This window comes from Palaemon carinicauda, chromosome 16 (assembly GCF_036898095.1).
Source record: "Palaemon carinicauda isolate YSFRI2023 chromosome 16, ASM3689809v2, whole genome shotgun sequence".
NCBI lineage: Eukaryota > Metazoa > Arthropoda > Malacostraca > Decapoda > Palaemonidae > Palaemon > Palaemon carinicauda.
Genome location: NC_090740.1, coordinates 110,142,877 through 110,165,586, shown reverse-complemented (window position 1 = coordinate 110,165,586; position 22,710 = coordinate 110,142,877). Strand labels below are relative to the sequence as shown.

Genomic DNA, 22,710 nt, shown 5'->3' with positions numbered 1-22,710 from the left:
ACAAGAATGTGACACGCCCATGGGCTCCAACAGGGAAAGTAGCTCAGTGAAGAAAGAAAAACAGAAAATTAACTATATATAAGCAATTAATAAAAATATAAACTAAAACAAAACTTAATGTCAACCTGTTCACCAGAAAAGCATTCGCAAAGTTTGAATTTCTAAAGTTCAATAATAATCATATCAGCAATGATACAATTTACATACAGTACCTGTTTTGCTCTTTCTGTCTTGAAAGCAAGAGCCTGCTCTAAAGCCTGCGGGAGTTTAACTTCCCTAGGTGGTTCTTCTTTAGGTGCTGAAACCTGCAAGGACATCAGTGGAGGAGGTTTTTCATTCTTATCAGACGCTTCTCCCGGTGGACCAATGGCTGACGGGGACACCCCTAATAATCCTGGTACTGGTAACTGAAAAATTAGTGGAATAGTTATGTACAGCAGTATCGGGTAAAATACTAACTTACATCAAGGTTATCTTTACTTATCCTTCCTAATACAGTATCTACACTGACATTTAATGCTGTATTTTAAAGCAAATAAGCCACTGTTCTGTGCAAAGATATTACCATGATAATTTTTGTAGCAGTTGGTCTCATTCATAATTGACTAATGTTCTTATGGACCAGGCCTAAAGACCATGATCTTTGGCCAGATTCAACATGAATTCAAATATCTACAGCAGGGGTTCCCAACCGGTGGGTCGCGACCCCCTGGGGGGTCGCGAAGCCTTGGCAGGGGGGTCGCGTAGCCTTGTTAGAAGTAGCTTCGGATAACATTATTATTCTCTTGTTTATCATGTTTAAAAATTTCTTTTTTTCTTACGATTGTGTATTTTGTTTGACGTTTTTATGTTGTTTCTTAAACGATGGATTAGATTTTTTCCGTCATTTACGGAGTGGATTATTTCACTTTTCCATTTGTGACTTAAATATTGAAGACAAACTTGATTATTCTGACAGTTTTAGTTTTCTCTTTGATTTGTAAGTGGCTACGATTCACTATAAATTCGATGCCTATCTTTATGTGAGTTATTGCTATTTTAGTTCTTGTATGATTTTCTGTATTTTTGTTAGAAAAAATTCACAAAAAGAAGTTATTCCTGCAAAACCTTCGAATAACAATCTTTTAATGTAGAGCTGTTAGCAAAAGTAAGAGCAAAGTTATCAAGAGATAGATGAAAAAGCAGTCTGAATTTTCTATATTTTTTGGTGGACATAACTACTGAAATTTATAGAAAAGAACTTATTCCTGCAAAACCTTCGAGTAACCACCTTTTGCTGATTACACTTCTTTTTCGCTCTTCTGGCAATATGTTTCACGTGTATCTATTCTATTTGTTCTTAGTCATGCATTTTTTTTTTTATTATTATTTACGTGTCTATCGTATGCATTAAGAAATTTATACCCGGCTCATAAATTACTCACCACCAGTCAGTGTTCCAAAGCGTGCATTATTCAACATTTTTACTTTATTTTAACAAGGAGATAAGTAAGCAGTAGAAGTGAGCTGTGTCTGGCAAGCATGCTGTTGTGATATGACATCTTGATTGGAAACATGTTTTTATTTAAGTTTCTTGTTTATTTTCTAATTGAATATATTCCTAATATCATTTTTATTCTATTCACGGCATTGAGAAACCACAGTGTGTTTTGTGCCATACTATCCTAATTGCAGAGTCATTGAAACCATCAAAACTCAAGCGTCATCTCGAGACGAAACATCCAGAACACGCAAAGAAGGATTTGGATTTTTTCAAACGGCATGAACGGTGTCTTAAAAGCCAAAGACTCGATAGAAGTGGGTCGTTTCAGCAGCAGAGTGCAACCGTATTGGAAGCCTCATATGAGATTGCATTCGAAATTGCTAAACAAAAAAAGCCTCACACGATTGGAGAAACACTTAACCCTGCATGATGAAAGCAGTAAATCTTATTCTTGGAGAAGCCAGTGCAAAAAAGATGAAGCAAGTATCCCTGTCACATAATACTATACAGAGGTGCATTTCTAAAATGTCTATGGATGTGAAGGAACGGGTTTTGACTGAAATTAATGGTTCCCCTTTGTTTTCCTTTCAGCTCGATGAGTCAACAGATGTAAATTCATGTTCTCAGTTGCTTGTCTTCGTGAGATACATTAATTCAGGTGACATTAAAGACGAATTCTTATTCTGCAGTGCACTTGAAACCACAACAAAAACTGATGATGTCATGAAAAATGTTTCAATTTTTTTCCAAGAGGAAGATCTTCAATGGGAAAACGTGTGTGGGGTTTGTACGGATGGGGCACCAGCTATGCTGGGATCGAAATCAGGATTCCAATCGAGAGTGAAGAAGCTAGCACCTCAAGCAAAGGGCATCCACTGCATGATTCACCGATATGCTCTCGCCAGTAAGACTCTCCCTGCTTCTCTGCAGGAAGTGCTTGAATCTGTAATCAAAATTGTAAATTATATCAAGACTAAAGCATTCAACACTCGCCTATTCAAAGAACTATGCAAAGACATGAATGCTGACCACGAAGTCCTTCTCTTCTACACAGCAGTACGTTGGTTATCAAAAGGAAACGTTATTAATCGTGTCTTTGAAATGAAAGATGAAATAAAGCTATTCCTGGAGACTCAAGAAAGGAAAGATCTTGTTGTCCACTTCGAAGATGAAGCATGGAATAAAAGGGTTGCGTACCTAGCCGACATTTTTGACCAGCTGAACAAGCTCAATTTGAAGCTTCAAGGAAGGGAAACACATGTTCTCCTTTTTGAAGATAGTCTTCGGGCCTTTGTTTCCAAACTGCAAAACTGGTGTCGGAAAACCAATCTTGGAAACATCGCTATGTTTGAAAAACTTTGTGGAGTGATGGATGAGTCTCACATCCAACTGGATCAGTTCCTCAAGGATGAGATTACCGAACATCTTCAGTCTCTAGAAAAGGAAGTTAAGCGTTACTTTCCTAAGCTTTCACAGGAACAGGAGGCCCTGGTAAGGAACCCATTTTGTACTGAACTTGATGTATCCAGTATCCCAGATGAAATCCAAGATGAATATCTGGATCTAAGGAACGACTCTTCAGCTCGTGATCTCAAGGTGAAATCTGTGACTCAGTTCTGGTGCGGTATGTATCAGTCATACTCCAAAATCAGCATGATAGCTTTATGTCTCCTTGTTCCATTTGCTTCTACCTACTTGTGTGAAGCAGGATTTTCCACTCTTGTCAATATGAAAACAAAGAATAGGAACAGATTGGAATTGGATGTTGGAGATGACATGAGACTGGCTCTAACAAACATTCGGCCACGAATTTCAAAGCTTGCTGCTGAAATGCAACATCAGGCATCCCACTAGCTGGGTTGGATAGCTGTTCAAACCTATGTTAATCAAAAATTTCAAACAATTTTTATTTTTCCTAACATACTCACCGAGAACTACTTTTCTGTGGAGTCACTTGGTGACCTCTCAATCTCGACCAAGGTTTTCCCACCGTTACCCCCCTACCCCGCTCTATATAGGTTTTACCCCCGCCGCCAGAGGATGCGCCCTGAGGGCAGGATTAGAGCAGGTCACTGCCTCTCTGGGTCAGCATCGCCATTAAGTTCGACGTTTAGCCCAACTTGGCAATGGAAGGATGGCACTCGGGGACGGAAGGGAGGGCCATTACCCGAAAAGTAGTTCTCAGTGAGTATGTTAGGAAAAATAAAAATTGTTTAAAATTTTTGATTTGTTCCGACACAAATACTCACCGAGAACTACTTTTCTGTGGAGACTTATACTTTAGGAGGCGGGAGTGCCCTTCTGCCACTTGGTTCGGCACATAGTGCCTAGAGGGCTAAGGAATGCGGGGCCTATCAGAGAGCGGAGAGAGGGTAACTGCGGAACCTTACGCTATTATCTAAGACTCTCCTCTTAAAATTTCTTCTGCTGAATTTCCTCCTGACGAAGTAGCGAAGAATTTATCCTCCGTTGGGGACATCTTCTAGCCTACCGCTACACAGACTGGAGGGCGGCGATGACTGTCCCAATGGAGAATCCATCCAAGGATTTTCTTGAATAATCCTTGAGATAGTGGGCAGTAAAGGTCGACTGGTGCGACCAAGTGCCAGCTTGTAGGATCTGTCCCACCGCCATGTTTCTCTCAAAGGCCAAGGAAGTGCTCAGGCCCCTGATGTCATGGGGGCGGGGAGTGCCTGGCACTGCCATCTTATCCTCTTCATAAGTTCTAGCGATGACTTGTCTCAGCCAGAAGGAAATGGTGTTCTTGGAGACTTGCTTCTTATTAACACCTGTGGAGACGAAGAGGTTCTTGGCACCTGGTCGGAGATGAGCCGTCCTTTCCAGGTACTTCCTGAGCGTCCTTACTGGGCATAACTTCAAGTCTTCCGTATTGCCTGTCCTGGGAATGGCCGGAATTGAGAAACCTTCAAACTTCGGGTCCCAGACTGCTGGGTTCTGAGTCTTCGCCAAAAAGGAGGGTACGAACCTGAAGGACACTTCCTTCCACCCTTTGGAGTGCGCAACGTCGTAAGACAGACCATGGATCTCACCCACTCTCTTATCTGAAGCCAAGGCTAGCAAGAAGATGGTCTTGAGGGTGAAGTCTTTGTCCCCGATATCTTTGAGGGGTTCAAAGGGAGGTCGACTTAGCATTTTCAGGACCTTGGCCAGGTCCCATCTGGGCACTCTCCTAGCTTGAGGAGGGCAGGACTGCTCGAAACTCCTAATCAGCATCGCTATGTGTCTCGAGGTCCCCAGGTCGATGCCTTTTAGGAGGAAGACTTGGCCTAAGGCTGCCCGTACTCCTTTAATGGCTGGGATTGACATCCCTATTTCATCCCTAAGGTACACGAGAAACTCAGCTATGTCTGGGACTGAAGCTTTAAGAGGTCTTATGTGTTTCTCCGAGCACCACTTCGTAAAGGCGGCCCACTTCGCCTGGTATACCACGGTAGAGGATTTTCTTAGGTATAGGGACAACCTCTTAGCTGTGGAGGAGGAGTACCCCTCCTTCTTCAAGAGCCGCTCGATAGTCTCCAGGCGTGAAGGCGAAGAGAGAGAGGGTTGTCGTAGAACTTGAGGAAGTGAGGTTGACGCAGCAGATCTGACCTGGGGGGCAGAGGCCAAGGCGGTTGGCTTGCCAGGTCTTTTAGATCCGCGAACCACTCCCTCTCCGGCCACCAGGGCGCTACCAAAGTCATCCTTAGGTTTTGGGAGGCTCTTACTCTGTTGAGTACCTGCCTTAACAGCGTGAAGGGGGGAAAAGCGTATACGTCCAAGTTGTCCCCCTTGTGCTGGAAGGCGTCTTCTAGGGCTGCTCTTTGGTCTGGTACCGGGGAGCAATAGACCGGTAGCTTGGCGTTGAGCTTTGTTGCAAAGAGATCCATCACAGGGGAGCCCCAGCGTTGAATGATGAGTCTGGCTACTTCCGGGTGTAGGGACCACTCTGTCCTCACTATCTGACCCATTCTGCTGAGGCCGTCGGCTAGCACGTTTCTCTTCCCGGGGATGAACCTTGCTAGCAGTACCACCTGTTGCTCGTCCGCCCAATGCAGGATGTTTATGGTGAGGTCGCACAGTTCCTTCGATCTCATGCCCCCTTGCTTCTTTATGTAGGCTACCACCGTGGCGTTGTCGCACATTAAGGCCACGGTGTTTCCCCTCAACCGACTTGCAAAGTGCAGACATGCCTTCTGGACTGCTTTTAGCTCTAGGACGTTGATGTGGAGATGTCTTTCGGTCTCCGACCAGGTACCGCTTGCTGTCTCCTCCCGAAGGTGGGCTCCCCACCTTAGGTTGAAGGCGTCTGTGAACAGGAGGTACTCGGGGGGACAGGACCCGAGGGGCATCCCCTTGAGGGAGTTCGACTGGCCGCGCCACCATTCTAAGGCTGTTCTCGTGTCCGGAAGGACAGGAATCAACGCCTTCTGAGCGCCTGTCTGGGACCAGAGGCCCTTGAGGTTCCATTGCACGGGTCTGAGCCGCATCTTCCCTTGGGGAACCAGTTTCTCTAATGAGACCAGGTGACCTATTAGTCTCTGCCAGTCTTTCGTCCTCCTGGAATGTTCTGACAGGAACGGCTGAATGATGTGATTGAGGTTCCGTATCCTGTCTTCCGAGGGGAAGGCCTTCCCCTGCACGGTGTCCAACGTCATACCCAAGTACCCCATTCTGTTGGATGGCGTTAAGTTCGATTTTTCCAGATTGATAATGATTCCCAGATTCCTGCAGAACTGGAGGAGGTTCCTCCCTTGCTCTTCCAAGAGGGCCTTTGAGTTGGAAAGGAGCAACCAGTCGTCTAGGTATCTGATGAGACGGATACCTCGTTCGTGAGCCCTCACTGAGACCGTCGCGAAGACCCTCGTGAACACTTGAGGGGCCGTCGACAGGCCGAAGCAAAGGGTCTTGAACTGCAGGATCTGGGAGCCCCATTTTACCCGGAGGAACTTCCGACTCGACGGGTGGACAGGGATCTGGAAATATGCGTCCTTGAGGTCGACCGTCATCATGTAATCTTTCTCCCTCAAGGACATCAGGACGGATTTCGGGGTGTCCATCTTGAAGTCCGTCTTCTTGACGAACTTCTTGAGGGCCGACAGGTCTATCACTGGTCTCCACCCCCCCGTTGCTTCCTCTACCAGGAACAGGCGGCTGTAGAAGCCTGGGCCTGGGAGAAGGACTTCTTCCATGGTTCCCTTCTCTAACATGGAGGAAACCTCTCCTTGAAGGGTGGCCCTTTTCAACGGGTCCCTGGGAGCCAACCATTCTGTCTGGGTGGCTGGAATAAGAGGGGGTGGGTCCGCTATGAAGGGGAGCCTGTAGCCTTCTTTCAGGACGGACACCGTCCAAGTATCCGCCCCTTGTGTTTTCCATGCTTGCCAATGAGGTCCGAGGCATCCCCCAACCCGAGGCTTGGGCGGGAGTAGGGGGCCTCTCCCTCTACCTTCTCCTAGAGGGGCGGCCTGATCTGCCTCTCTTCGAGGCGGAGTAACCCGACCTGAAGGAGCTGGCAGAAGCTGGTGCTCCCCTGCGGGAGGGCTGCGGAGTTGTTGTCCAGGAGGAGGAAGGGGCGTCCCTCCTCGAAGAGCTGGGGGCGGCCTGAGGAGTCACGGCGCTATCCGAGACTGATCTCCTGTATGGCGGCCTTCTGGAAGATGCTTGTCTGGGGACGTTGGTCTCTCTCCTCTTGGACACCTTCTCCATTAGCACTTCCAGTTCCTTCAAAGGGAACAGAGACTCACCCCCTAAGGGTAGGCTACGCACAACTCGGGCTTCCCTGTCCGGGATCCTCCTTGACAACTTAGAGAGCACTGTGTCCCGTTTCCTAAGCACCCAGTTGGCCGTCAAGGCGAGTGCTTGGTAAGCCAGAAACTTGAGGGTTTTCCCCCCGGAGGTGAGAAGGTCCGTCAGGAAACTCTGTTGCTCTGGATCTTCGGGGTCTATGGAGGCTTGCACGTTCACTAACGTGGAGGCCCACCAGTCCAGCCATGAGGAGACGTTCACCAGGTCCCTTGACATCTCCTCCATCATGGCGGCTTCCGTGGGCGAGAAGGAAACAGGGGCTGAAGAGGCCCTTTCGTCCGAGCCGCCTTGTCCCAGGATGTCTAAGGCCGGGTCCACTTTACAGGGGCCTGGGCGCCGCCCTTCGGGAATATACACCTTCCCTTGCGTCTTGAGACCCTGGAGTAGTTTGGAGGCACTCTGGGACTTGGGGGCCTCCGCATTGCTGGCCACCAAGTTATCTATGTACTCTTGTCCCAGTACTAGGTCTGGGGCAAGAGGAAGGGCCAGGGAGGACTTCGGAAGGGCGTCGTGGTGAGTGAATCTCAGGAGGCTTGACCTCCAGGAATTCACCTTAGGAGTCGAGGGTTCTGCGATCCCATGGAGCCTCCTGATGAGACCTACCACCCTTCTGTACGCGGAGTCCTCCGACGGGGGAGCCTTGCCTCCGTCGGCCGAGGCCTCGGCCTGGCGTGGGGGAGCAGGGTTGCTTGGACGGTAGACCGGGCGTCCTCCTCTTGGGTCCAGGGAGGTCGACCCGTAACCGTAGGGCGCTCCGTAAGAGGGAGGATCTCGCCGTAAGGCGGGTGCCACCGGCTCAGGGAGGGCCCTCGGCTGCCCCAAGGCTCTGGAAGCCGAGGACACGGTCCCGGTGGGCTGACCCGACAACGGGAACCGGTCCTTCTTGCTCGATGACCGCACCAGCTGGGCTGGTTCGGTCAGGCTGCCTTCAAGGAAGCGCGTTTCCCCCCGCTGGGCGGGGTGAACCGGAGGCCTCGAGGACTTATGCTTAAGAGCGAGGTCCTTCCTGCGTGGCAGGTCGAGCGGTTCTAGGCTGTGCGTAGGGAGCGGCAGCCTAGAGGCTCGTTCACTGGACCGAGAGTCTGGAGAGTGGAGCCTCTTGGACCCTCCTGAAGGGACGTAGACCCATTCGCCGCCGGGAGAGGCATCTCTCCTATACTTACGGGAGTGAGAGCGGGGGCGCTTCCTGCTGTGTCGCGACCTTGACCTGGAGCGGGAACGATCGCTTTCGGCCCGCTCTCTCTTCCGGTGCCGTTTCTCCCTGACTTCTCCCCCGGAGGATGAATCCACCTCTGACGAGTCTGAGGGCGCCACGTCCCTCGTGTAACGGCTGCCCGCGTGATGCGTGGGGGAAGCTCTTCGCCGTCGGACGTCCGAGACTGGATGTTGGAGGAAGTCTTCGGGGACCGCTGTGGAGATCGTCGGCACTGAGTCTACTCTATCCATGCCAGGGGGCCAGGGGTCCAGGGTCACGTCCATTCTTAGCGGTGACCTCCCCGGTGTTTTCGGCAGCTTCCACCCGAAAGCATCGCTACTCGGGCGGCGAACTCTAGCGTGGCTGTCCTCTGGCGGGGGAGAGCCCGACGCAACGGCCCACGAGGGCGGTGGGGACTCTGAAATAACGACACTGCCCCATACGGGGTCTTCTGAGGACGCGTGGTCCCCTGCCACGTGGCCTGATTCACCCGAAGCACTACCGGACCCTCCGTTATCTCTAGAGGGGCCTGCCCTTGGTTCTTCCCTCACACTGGGTTCACCGGGAAGAACACTATGGCTAATCACAACACTGGGGGCTTGCTGCCCTCTCCTCTGCGAAGGAGACGGAGAAGCCGAGGCTTCGTCGGACCGATCACTGACCGACGGTAAAGAAGAAACGCCACTCACTTTCCTGGGGGAACGCTTAGACGACTTCTTCTTTTTGGTACTGTACCGTACCCACTGTATGTCGTCCCAGCTTACGCACTCCGGACACGTGTCCGCGGTGGAGCAAACTTTTCCCCTGCACGTGGAACAAAGGGAATGAGGGTCCACTTCTGGCTTAGAGAGGAAAGCCCCACACGACTTTCCGGCTCTAGGACCAGGGCAACGACGCACATGCTCCATCGTTCGCACACGAAGGGCCAACACTAGCGAGTTATAAGCACACTGGGATATACGCAGGGGGAACGCACTGAAACACTTGCGAATAACGCACTACGCAAGAAAAACACAAGTCCCCACGCTGGAAACACGTGGAATCACAAACGCGCCAAAGGATCGAGAGAGCGAGAGAGTGAGATGTTTCACATCTCACGACCAAGAACTTAATGGCGATGCTGACCCAGAGAGGCAGTGACCTGCCCTAATACTGCCCTCAGGGCGCATCCTCTGGCGGCGGGGGTAACACCTATATAGAGCGGGGTAGGGGGGTAACGGCGGGAAAACCTTGGTCGAGATTGAGAGGTCACCAAGTGACTCCACAGAAAAGTAGTTCTCGGTGAGTATTTGTGTCGGAACAAATATTATTTTAAGGAATATATGTTCTCTTTGTGAATTCAGGTTGGACCAATGTGATTTAATTTGCTAATAAATAATTACAGCAATTTTAAATGTTTTCTTAGATGTTTCTTTCCCTCTCCTTAACTTAACAGAAAATAAAAGGAAAATTAAGCTGATGATAGTAAGCCCTAAGTAGGGGGTCGCATGGGTTTCAGATTTTTAGCAAAGGGGTCGCGAGTGCAAAAAGGTTGGGAACCCCTGATCTACAGCCTATAAAAAATGAAGGGAATCTATCTATCTGTTTACCAAGGCACTGCCCCCAATTTTGGGGGGTAGCCGACATCAAACAAAGGAACAAAAGGGGACCTTTCCTCTCTCCGCTCCTACTTTTATTTTTTATATTTAACAAAAAAAAAGTGAATAGAATAAATAATAAAATATAATGTAGACAATTGACTACTGCACAGGTAAATAATACATGAAAACCATGAATTCCTGGCAGCAGCAACTGAGAAATTGGTTATATGTATGGGTAAAAATTAAGATAAAAAAACATAATTGTAAGGAAGAATCATTGAGCAAACCAACTAATGGAAGTTTACACAAACAAACAAAATTGATATTCAGTATATTAAGTGCTAGTTACCAGAAAATTTCAAGGGGAAACAATGTAGCTGACCAAATTTTCATTTATTATTATTAATTGCTAAGCTACAGCCATAGTTGGAAAAGCAGAATGCTATAGGCCCAGGGGCTCCAACAGGGAAAATAGCCCAGTGAGGAAAGGAAACAAGGAAATATAAAATACTTAAAGACCAGTAACACTAAAAAAATATCTCCTATATAAACTATGAAAACTTTAACAAAACAAGAGGAAAAGAAATAGGATTGAATAGTGTGCCCGAGAGTACCCTCAAGCAAGAGAACTCTAACCCAAGACAGTGGAAAACCATGATACAGAGACTATGGCACTACCCAAGACTAGAGAACAATGGTTTGATTTTGGAGTGTCCTTCTCCTAGAACAGCTGCTTACCATAGCTAGAGAGTCTCTTCTACCCTTACCAAGAGGAAAGTGGCTACTGAACAATTAAAGTGCAGTAATCCCTTAGGTGAAGAAGAATAGTTTGGTAAACTCAGTGTTGTCAGGTGTGTGAGGACAGAAGAGAATATGTAGGAATATGCCAGACTATTCGGTGCGTGTGTAGGCAAAGGAAAAATGAACCGTGACCAGAGAGAAGGATCCAATGTAGTATTGGTCAGGCCAATTAAAGGTCCCCATAACTCTCTAGCGATAGTATCTCAAGGGGTGGCTGGTGCCCTAGCCAACCTACTACCTATATTTTCTAAGACAAGTTGTACAGCAATGTGTAGAATATAAGAATCTACTGTTAATGGCATTTTTGGACTATAAAAAAAAAAGCCTTTAATAGTGTGCGCCGGCAACTTTTGTGGACAGTCCTGCGTTATTATGAAGTTCCCCTTAAATATGACAAATTCGAAGATAATTTGTATTTTTCCTAACCATACAAACCTTAGCTATTTACAAAGGGTATTACTTTTAGCGTAGCTGAAATGGCGAGCCATTAGAATTTAACGAGGGTGTATTACCCCCGCGCTAGTTAGCGGGGGGGGGGGGGGGGGGGGGGGTAGGGGAGTGGTAGCTAGCTACCCCTCCTCCCCCTCACACACAGGTGAATACTCACTTTCACTTAGAGGTAGGACTTGTCTTGGGGGACAGGGCTGGCGGGCAAGTATGTGTAAATAGCTAAGGTTTGTATGGTTAGGAAAAATACAAATTATCTTCGAATTTGTCATTTGTTCCGTAACCGAAATACAAACCACGCTATTTACAAAGGGTGACTTATCCCTTAGGAAGGGTGGAAAGTCCCCAGCCATACTGGCTTTGGCTTTACCCGGGGACTCAGAATCCGAGTGAGTCGCACTCGAGAAAAGGAGTCCCTGCACCTCACAAGTTCCTTGCTCCGCAAGGAACCATGTGACCTACGTAAGCTTGTGTGTGAAGGAAGAAGTGTGACCCGTCCTAGGCAGTTGACCTGGAGTTCCAGAAGGAACTCTGGGTTAGGACGTTCCCAATACCACCTCGTCAGGGTATGGGGGACGCGACAGTATTGACTCAATACTCGTAACACAAGGAAGCATGGTTTACCTGCAGAGGTTCGAGGTCAGCTATGCAGAGACCAGGATGCTGCTTCCCCGTAGAGGGGATGATGAAGAAAGAAGTAAGGGCCAGACATACTTCTTTCGTTCATGCAGACTAAAACCTGATAACAATGCCCTCAACCTTCTGCTACCTGTCCAAAAAGGAGCCTGAGGTTAGACCAGCTGTTGTGTAGCCACCACAGAGCGATAGAAAACGTATCGAGACGCCTGTGGGTCACGCCCTGCAGGAAGCGGGCTGCGAAGGTCATCAGACGCTTCCAGACTCCAGCTTGTAGCACCTGCGTCACAGAGTAGTATTACTCGAAGGCGAGGGACGTTGCGATGTATCCCACATCGTGCTGTAGGGCGACGTGACGGGGGAGGGTCTGAAGACAGGTCAAGATGAATGTCCTTGAGTCCGGGCTGAAGAGGTATACTGGTGACTCTCCCCCCATGTCCTCCTTGTGTTCCTAAATCGGCTGCAACTGAGGACAAACTGCAGCTGTTCCCAGCGCTAACCTCTCGATTCCTTACTGGCAAGAAAGAGAAGGTCTTGGGACATCAGACACAGAATGGAGACTCTAAATCTTGAATGAATCGGACCGAAGGGCCGGGACCCTCAGATTCTGAGTCTAGCCAACAACTCAGGAGCGAGCCTGAATGTTGCCTTCCCCTCTTCCTTAGAAAGGGGGGAGTAGTAAGAGACCAAGAAGATTGCTTACACACTGGCCGTGGCCAGAGTGAGCAGAAGACCCAAGGCGGAATACAATCCGAGGCCTGTCGTAAAAGGGTCTTGAGAAGATCTCTTAAAGGACTAAAAGTCCGAGCCATGCTCCAAGTTGGAGGTCTTCCTCCGACTAGGGCAGGGACGATCGTAGCTTCGCATGACCGAGGATAGATCCAGCGGGCAGGAAAAAGTTATTCATTTAAGCCTGAAGGTCAGGGAAAGGCTGAGCGACAGGCTTCATTGCCGAGAGCGGAAAGGAGTTTCCTCCCGCCGAAAGGCAATAAGACCGTTATTGCTGGAGAAGAGGCCTCAAGGGAAGAGGTATATCTCCCACGGCACCAACCACCTTAGACTCTTCACTTTGCCTGGGAGACCCCTGTGGATGACTGTCACAGATGACGCGACCTCCGTACCGCGACTGTAGCGGGTTGTCTCTTCTAGAGGAGGAAGCGTAGTGTCTCCAGGCATGAAGCCGAAGCGATGCCCCGGTTCGGGAGAGATGTCGCAGTGTGGTTGCTTGAGTAGTCTGCGCCGTGGGAGAAGCTCTCCCGGGAGTTCCGTCAGGGGAAGCAGAGGGTCCAGGAACCGTTCTGCGTATAGTCCCAGTGGAGCTCTCCCATTGAAAGGTTGACAGACAACCTGGTCTTGTTGAGACCCATTGTCCGCAGACAAAAAGGAGGGAAGACGCAGGCGTCGAAGTTGTCCCACCATCACCGGAATGCATCTTGCCAGAGTCTCGGGGTCTGAGACTGGGGGGAAGACTAGCGGAAGCTTGAGGTTCCAAGCTGTCGCGATCAGGTCCCCCAGACCAGCACTTGCTGGTTACCCAAGGTCAAAGACCCCTAGGTACACTCTCTCTATGAGGTTCTGCTCGGATAGTCTGAGAGAAACATTCCCCTGCCTGGAATGAGAGAGCCGATGGTGGTATTGAGAGAATCTCAATCATCCCGGTATCTCTACTGCAAGATGTGAAGGTGTGAAAATGCGTCCCCTGCTGGTTAGAATGAAGTCGACGCGCAACGGGGCGACTCGGCAGGAGCTGTAGGATCTGAAGAGGGGCCAGACTAAGGCCCCTAAGCCTGCCTGAATGATGGAGAGGTATCCTTCAGGTCTTGACCATAGGCCTGGACCGGAACATGGCCCCCCCCCCTTTCCTTTGACGAGTCCGAGAACCGCATCAAGAATGTGGGGAAAGGACGAGAATATCCACTACCATCAAGAGGCTCCATAGGTCAACACCCATTGCAGGTCTAATAGTTCCGCTGGTCCCATAGGGCCAGGGAGTCCGGTTGAACATTGCCTGAAGCCACCGGAACTTGGATCGCCCCACATGGAACTTATCCTGAGGCGACCGTTCGGACTATAGACGGGTCAATGAGGAAAGAAGAACTAGGAAACGTTCCAAGGTAGGGCTGAAAGCTCTGCTTGACTGAGAACAGGTACTGCGACTCTCCTCAGTCTTGCCACAGTCAACCGAAAGGAAGGCTCGGAGGATGTGGTAACAGAATCTGGCGTCCCTAGGTGGTCACCCATCCAAGTACCGACGTTGCTTAACCTCGCTGGACGGACGAGAAGCGGGGTTTCCAATGTGGTAAGGCGGTTGACTCAATATCATGGCCAGATACTCCAGATGTTGAGGCAGAGGAAGAGAAGACTCCAAGCAAAATACCATGAGGAAACACTCATGGTAAGCATCCGGAAGCTTGTCCCGGCGCTGAAGAAGGTCGAAACCCGAGCCTACCGGAGTTGACCAGCCCTCCAAACAGCAGAGGAGGCGGAAGCCTGCATCTGAGCGGCCAAGAGGAAGGCAGGGAGAGTTCTCTGGGGAAACAAACCTGCTATGCCACGGCGGGATAGCCACACTGCATCATAAGCAGGAATACTTGCAGTCTAGGCTGAATTCGACGAGCACCCTGGAAGATGGATGGAATGAAAACTGAAAGTACCCGTCCTTCCGATCCAGGGTTTAAGGAGTCCTGTCGCCTCGTTACCAGTCTGATCGATTCTGCTGGTCTACGCTGGCCGAAGTTTGTTCGACAAACTTGATCAGGGCTGAGAGGTCGACTATGGACATCCCCTCTCAGATCCTTCCTTACAAGAAAGGATCGACTGAGGGGGCCGGGGGTGAAGCCGTCGATGATCCTAAGGAAGACCTTCGCCTAAGGTATGGATCATTCTGCCCAACCGGGCAACTCTACTGATGCTATGGCATAGAGGTTCAGAGACACTGAATTCGCTGACAGAGACGGCAGGCGCGATATCCTTGGCTACTCACAGAGATTGTGCGGGAATGGGCATCGGGAAGCTGTCATTCGGATGAGTAACCTTAAGCATCCTCCCAGCGAAAAACCTGCAATCCTAGAGTTCATGAACTCCTTTTAGGACTATGTCCCCCCGGGGGAGTCTCCCGTGCCATCTGTTCCTGACAGGAGGAAACTGCAATTGGACACCTTGTCCCAGTTGTCGTAGCCGATAACTTAGGCCGACGTGGTTGAAAGAAAAGGGCGCTGGAGCCCTGCAGAGTCTGGAAGAAAGCGCCTTGGAGGAGTGAAACCGGAAGTCGATTTACTCCGCACAGCAGCTGTCTAAGTCTCTGTCCTTGGGCACAAACAAACTCTTCTCAAGGATGGAAGGGTGTCTGAGGTCGTCGACCTCCACAGATGAGACACCCGAAGGAAGCCCTCAGTCAGCGCGTCCAGATGGTACAACATCGAGCTTGTCCGCAATTTAGATACTTAACGACGAAAGGCCAAGGTGCCTGAGCTCGAGAGGAGGAAAGTACCCTTGATCTTTCTGTAGCTTCCTTGAACCAAACCTCGGGCCGTAACCGAGGAGGGAAAGAACCTGGTAAGCTCCCAGAGGAAGAGGTAAGTAGTCACCCCTTGTCCGATGGAGAAATCTCGAACGGAAAGCCCCCCCGCCAAAAATCCCTCCAGGGAATGACGGGGAAGGGCTAACCCAGGTTCAGGAATAGAAGAGTGTTGCTCAGATCTCCCTTAAGTTTCTCCTATTCTTGCAAGTGCCATGCTCAGTGTTTACGGGGTGAGGCAGTGTTCTGGAAATACGCTCCAGAAGAACTCGCCAGGCTGGTTATGCTGCGAAAACCCCATTGGGAATCGTGGTCGCAATTGCCCTGGAGCTCGCGCGACGGGAATTCCTGGTGGTCGGCGAGCGATAACCCATAGACGAGCAATGGATACTGCAAGAAATAAGCCGACATTTGTGCGAAGAAACACTGTAGGTTCGCGCGACGGAACACCATCCGTCTGCGCGATGGAAAAAACCGTTGGTTCGCGCGTGGGCGAACATTGGAGAGCATGAGCGTAAACGTGCAGGCACGTGGGCGTGTGGGCGCGCGGTTGCACGGGCGAGCAGTCGCGCGGCTGCACGGGCGAGCGGTCGCGCGGTTGCGCGGTTGCACGGGCGAGCGGTCGCGCGGTTGCACGGGCGAGCGGTCGCGCGGCTGCACGGGCGAGCGGTCGCGCGGTTGCACGGGCGAGCGGTCGTGAGGGTGGGCAGGTGGATGAGAGCGAGTCCGAGGCGGCGAACGCAAGCGTTAGCGCGATGGCGAAGAAACGCGCTGCCGCGTGGGTGAGGAGGACCGCTGGCGATATGGATCAACAAGCGATCGGTGGTGAGCTGGTGAGCGCTAACGCACAGGTTGGCGATGGCGCGTTGTGTTATGCCGACGCGATGGTCGAGCAGTATGCGCAGGTGAGCGATCGTGCGTTGGCGAGCAGTATTCGAAGGTGAGCGATCGCAAGCAGTGATCAGCATGCGCCGGGTCGCGCGATGGTGATCAGTATGCGCAGGGTCGCGTGATGGTGAACAGCATGCCAGGGTCGCGCGATGGCGATCAGCATGCGCAGGTTGGCGGTCGCGCGATGGCAAACAGAATCTGCAGGTGGGCGATCGCGTGATGGCGAACAGCATACGCAGTTGAGGGTCGCGCGATGGTGATCAGCATGCACAGGGTTGAGCGATGGTGATCAGCATCCGCAGGTGTGCGGTCGCGCGATGGCGATCAGCATCCGCAGGTGAGGGTCGTGCGATGGCGATCAGCATCCGCAGTTGAGGGTCGCGCGATGGCAATCAGCATCCGCAGGTGAGGGTCGCGCGATGGCGATCAGCATCCGCAGTTGAGGGTCGCGCGATGGCGATCAGCATCCGCAGCTGAGGGTCGCGCGATGGCGATCAGCATCCGCAGTTGAGGGTCGCGCGATGGCGATCAGCATCCGCAGCTGAGGGTCGCGCGATGGCGATCAGCATCCGCACTTGAGGGTCGCGCGATGGCGATCAGCATCCGCAGCTGAGGGTCGCGCGATGGCGATCAGCATGCGCAGGTGAGCTAGTAGCTGGCGAACCATGTTCCTTCAGAAGTGTTGGAGAACGTTGGCGTGCCGGCTGTAACACACGTGGGCGATCCGGAGATCGCTGGCAAGCTGATGATCCCTGGCGGGCTGATGATCGCTGACGAGCTGATGATCGCTGGCGAGCTGATGATCGCTGACGAGCTGATGATCGCTGACGAGCAGAAGGCTACGCGTGGAAGCCTGCGCAAAGAAGAGTCCTTGACCCCGACCTGAACCGAAGTTCTAGATCGCAAGGGCGAACGTGGGCGCACAGGGCGCGTAACAGGAACCAACAGGAACCGCAGGGAAGATCATCTTGAAAGCGCTGACGAACAGGAGAGCGCTGATGAGCAGAAGGGCGTGCAGGGAAACCCTGACACGCAAGGGAAGAACCCCCGTGGGGGCAACCCTTTGCCCCGAAGGGATCGTTGTCCGTCGGGAAGACCGTTGCCCGTCGGAAGACGAGATCAGACTGCTGTCCATCTGCACCAAGGCGGAAGATCGAGAAAAGGAGTTGTAGGCTGCAAACGGAGATCCAAAAAGGCGCCTCAAGCACCCTTATAGGGAGATGAGAGGCCCTTACGACGAGGCGGACGGTGGGCCTTACGGCGAGGGAGGCCAACAGCAACAGCAACAGAAGAAACCTCCGAAGAGGAGTCTCTATGAGTGTACTCTTTCGCGAACGAAAGAGAAACACTTCGTGGAAGAGACTGGTCAGCCAGTGACCTAAAAGGAGCAATCCTCCGAAGAGGAGCTCCTGCAGTTGCCCAGCCCCTTGAGCGAAACTGCAGGTGCGACCGCTCAGCACCAAGAGCATAGTCGCACGAAAAAAAGGCAAGAGAAGAACCCCCCAAAAGGGGAAAAACTCGAAGCCTGGACAGGAAAAACTTCCCTCGGAAGGAAAGTTATCCGCCCAAGGAGAGCTGTCCGTCGTCACGGGAGTACTACCAGTAGAAGGAGACACGCCCCTGACGAAAATACAAGGGGGGGAGGCAGCAACAGCCGAATCCCCAGGACTCAACCAGACAGCTCACACCGTTGCTATATTACAGAAACGAACTAGATCGGTAACTGTAAAAAAATAAAACAAATAATATTAGTACACATTCATTCCCCCGGGAAGGCTCCGAAGAGGAATCCCGAGGGAAAGGAACAAGAATTACACAACAGGCACGTGCCCTCACAACCACTTACACTCGCGGAAGGAGAGCTGTAACCAAAACAGAATTATAACAATTATAATTATGTAACTATGTAATTATGAAATTTAAAAATGAATGAACACTAAATAAAGAACGAAAACCCCGAAAGGAATCGTTCTACAAGCTGGAAAAACAAAAAACAACTACAATTAGATTCATAACTAATTGAGACAAACGTACGGCGTAGCAACCCCCCACACGGAAAGGAAGCTAGGCTACAAGGCCGTAGTAACACGTAGTAAAAGGGTGAACGACCTCAAGAGAGAGAGAGAGAGAGAGAGAGGAAGACATAAGTCAAACTTGATCGCCACCCATAAAATTACGCCGTGGTGGCCTAACTGCCGAGGCCTCCACGTAGATATCGTACACTACACACACAAATCTGAAAAGGAAACTTACTCATTTCTATACTCAAATATATATACAAACATGAAAACATGTTTACATATATATTGAGTAAATGAAAAGTAAGTGATTAAGTAAAGACAAAACAAAAAATGGCTGCCAAGCGAGGACCAAGACAGAGACGTCTGTCACAGTCCGAGCCAAAAGTGAAAGTGAGTATTCACCTGTGTGTGAGGGGGAGGAGGGGTAGCTAGCTACCACTCCCCTACCCCCCCCCCCCCCCCCGCTAACTAGCGCGGGGGTAATACACCCTCGTTAAATTCTAATGGCTCGCCATTTCAGCTACGCTAAAAGTAATACCCTTTGTAAATAGCGTGGTTTGTATTTCGGTTACGGAACAAATGTAAATTTGATTAAGTCTTTTCATGAGCATAGTAAGTGCAAAGTTAATGTTAGTGGCATCCTATCAAATGAATTTCCAGTGAACAGCGGAGTACAGTACTCAAAAGGAATGTGTTGTCACTTATGTTATTCATCCTCCTCATGGATTTTGTAATGCATAAAACAATTGGAGATGGTAGAGAAGGATAGGATTGGATTGGAAATAGGAAATTAGCTGACCTAGAGTATGCTGATGACGCTGCCCTTATTATCCTAACACCACAGGACTTGCAAAACCTGCTTACCAGAATGCATGAAATATCACAGGAGGTTGGGCATAAGATAAATAGAAGGAAGACAGAGAGGATGAGAACGGAATATGCAATGGAAGATGAAATATCACTGGAAGGAAAAAGGATTAATGAGGTAGAATCATTTAAAAATTTAGAAACTATGATCTCTAATACCGTCTTTAGAATTGGAGTTTAATGAAAGATTGAAAAAAAGCACATAAGACAATGGCTATATTAAATTAAATTTGGAAATCAAATCACCTGAAATTACACTTAAAAATCAGACTATATATAAGTTTAGTAAGATCAGTGTATGGACATGAGTCGTGGTATGACAATGAAACAATATCCAACAGATTTTGTACATTTGAGAACAAAGACCTCAGAAGAATATTAGGAGTTAAATAGCAGGACAGGATTAGAAATGAAACCATAAGAGATTACTCAAGTGCTATATATGGATGAGATCATAGTGAGGGGCAGATGGGAGATGGTTTGGTCATGCTCTTTGCACTCCCCAAGAGAGATTAGTTCACCAAACTTTCAACGGGTGTCCACAAGGCACTAAAAGATTAGGAAGACCCAGACCTACATGGCTGAGGACTATGAAGAGGTAGGAGATGACGAATGGAGAAGTATTGATTTAAACGCTCAAAATAGAGACGACTGGCGAAATCTAACTGAGGCCCTTTGCGTCAACAGGCGGAGGAGATGATGACAATGTAGCTAGTTCTCACATTTAATCTCGCAGTGCAAAGGTTTGTGAAGAAAATTTTTACCTTTAACCTTTGGCTTTAATAAAAAAAATCTACCAAAGACTACACAGGTATAAAAGCTTTAGTCTTGCAGAATAAATTCCTCTAAAAACGAGTTTAGAAAATCATTTGGTAGCTGCTTTCCGCAACTCCTATGGAAAGAAACCTGAACCGTAAACCTTTTCAGGCATTCCAGATGCACAGTGAGTATGGATATCAACCTCCCACAAGACGAGACCAAATAATTTGCTCTAGCAATGAGACTTTTGTTGAATGAAGGAGCTGGGAGTGTTACGCAACTACTGAGCAGCCCATTCAGGACCCAAGGAAAAGGGGTCTGTGGGCTTTGTCCATAAGATAGAGAGAGGCAAAGGTGGTCTGACACCTTTAGCTCCAAGTACGCTAACAGGTAAGAGATTGCTACTGATAGGGCTAGGCTTGGGAGTTCTTCCTTGATATGGCAGAGGTAAGCACTGACCATAGTCGCATCTGCAAGCACGCAACCTCACCAAGCCGGATAGAAAAGTGGCTGGAAAAACTTTCTTCTTGTTTCTGTTGACTAATGAGAAAATTGCAACACTTTTATATGAGATGTTGTTCTCCTCAAGTAACACTGCGGTGCTAATAAGATTGCTGGGTCTGGATTGAGAAGTCACCAGTTCCAACCTCCAATGCATGACCTAATTTGAAGATCTTGATTTCTGGGTAAACTAAGTCATGGATCAGTTTCTGAGTATTGGAAGAGCTATGTCAAGGAAGCAGTATTAACCTGTAGGGCGATTTCAAGCAATACTGTCGCCGAAGTATATCCTGGCAGGAGAGGTGATGAAAGCAATGATCTTTGTCCTGATCAACAGCGCTCAAGACTTGGCCCTGGTAGCACAGTAATGAGCCTTGTACCTTGTACCTAAATGCCTTTCTGGGTGTTGGGTGTTCGTACGGCATTGCTCCTTCCATGAAACCATGCAAAGGAACCATACAGACTATGGAGAGTCAGACTGATTGGTTGTCCTGTGCCTCAGGGATTTCTTCCTTGCCAGGAGTCCTGAAAATTCACCCATTGTCTCTGGAACCGCAACAGGCAAAGGGGAAGCAGGAGTAGCATGAAGTGCCAATATCTCTTTGGCACTCACTGCTTTATCTTTCCCGAAAGAGATCGTCCAGGAATGCGAAGGGAGTGCGAAGGGAGTGCAGAGCCATTCATCCCAATTGACAGTGTGTATACTTAGTATGAGCATTGTGAGACCTGTCATTTCTTCCTGCTTTGGGACAACTTTCGGTCCTCACTCATCCTAGCAAGAGACTGAGCGAAGGTAAAAGGTGTGAATACACCCGTAATTAATGAGCACCCAAAAACCTCCCTTGTGTTGTGTGCTGATGTTTCTTCCTGCTATGGGACATCTCTTTGCATTCACTCAAAGAGGGAGGTTTCTGGTACAGTACCGTCTCTCCCTCAGGGAGAGAAATGGCAAGAGTTACACATGAGTAATTCCTATCAACCAAACTTCTTGGCCTTCTATGATGACGTCTTCTCTAAAATGCACTGAAGATAAAGGGAGACCACACTAGCACAGCCAATACATCCTTAGCGCCTTCTGGGATTGGCAGATGGTGAAAAAACGAATGGCAACGTGTCTCTCTCATTAGACTTGGTGACTGAGGAACTCCTTCCGCGGAGCAATATCCAAGGAAAACCAACTTCCTTGGTACAGACATAAGGGATAGAACAGCAACAGGTATGTAGCAGAGAAAATTATAAAACAATTAAAATTATCAGGAAACACTGTATATCCCTTCCATGGGTATCCCTCGAACATGGCTGCAAGACAATTTATTCAATCAAAGGAAAAGCAAAAGATCAAAGCAGCCAAATGAGGATGAAGAATGTCTGTACTGCACTCTCCAAGCAGGAGAAGTCCGGTTATGAAGTCAGTCTTCTATTTAAGTTTGAAGGTTTGTATTATATCTCGGAACAAATGAGGCTCATTATTGTATGGACAAATACATATAAGACAAGATGGAATGAAGTGTAACAATAATTATACTTTCAAACATACCGATGGCCTAGGTGGTGTATTTTGCATTGATACAGGGGGCCGCTGTGTATTAATAGGAGGAGCAGGGGGTCGAGGAGCTGGAGCTGGTATCATGGGTGGCCTTGGTGGAGCTGGTTGCTGAGGTGCAGGTGGTTTGGGGGCTGGTCCAGGGGAAGGACCTAATATGCCTGCATTGGTCACTGGTACAGGGCCCCCTGGTCCCGGTGGAACAGGCGGACCTGGAGGAACAGGAGGTACCGGTGGGCCTGGAGGACTGGGTCCTGTGCCTGTAAATCCTGTCGGTGGAGCACTTAAAGGAATAGGGCCCTGAGGTCTCGGAGGAAAGGGGGCAGGTGGCGGAGGGACGACGACCGATGCTTTTATTCCCGGAGGGTCCCAAGACTGGTACTGTTCCTACACTTGGCGATGGCCCTGTCATGCGAGTCGGAGGTGCGGATACAACAGGAGCAACAGGGGGAGCAGGAGGTAACTGAAAAGAAATATAAAGCAAAAATAATAATCTTACTACACAATGCATTTTTTGTGTTAATTTCTTACTTAGATTTCTACCAAAATAAGGAACTCATAAGAATTTGAATATAAATTTCCCATACTCTGGATTATCTAAAATTGAAAAACATTCGATAACTTGAGTGAAATAATCTTGGAAATCATGTAGACAAATTTTATACAA

General features: G+C 49.2%; 1 protein-coding gene across 1 annotated transcript in view; it reads right to left on the bottom strand.

The window, feature by feature from the left end:
• Window positions 1-22,710, bottom strand: part of LOC137655786 (splicing factor 3B subunit 2-like) — a 49,929-nt gene that overhangs the window by 3,112 nt on the left and 24,107 nt on the right. Inside the window, 3 exon segments of the mRNA XM_068389927.1 lie at window positions 213-407; window positions 22,038-22,409; window positions 22,411-22,506. Coding sequence (XP_068246028.1) covers window positions 213-407; window positions 22,038-22,409; window positions 22,411-22,506 — 663 coding nt within the window.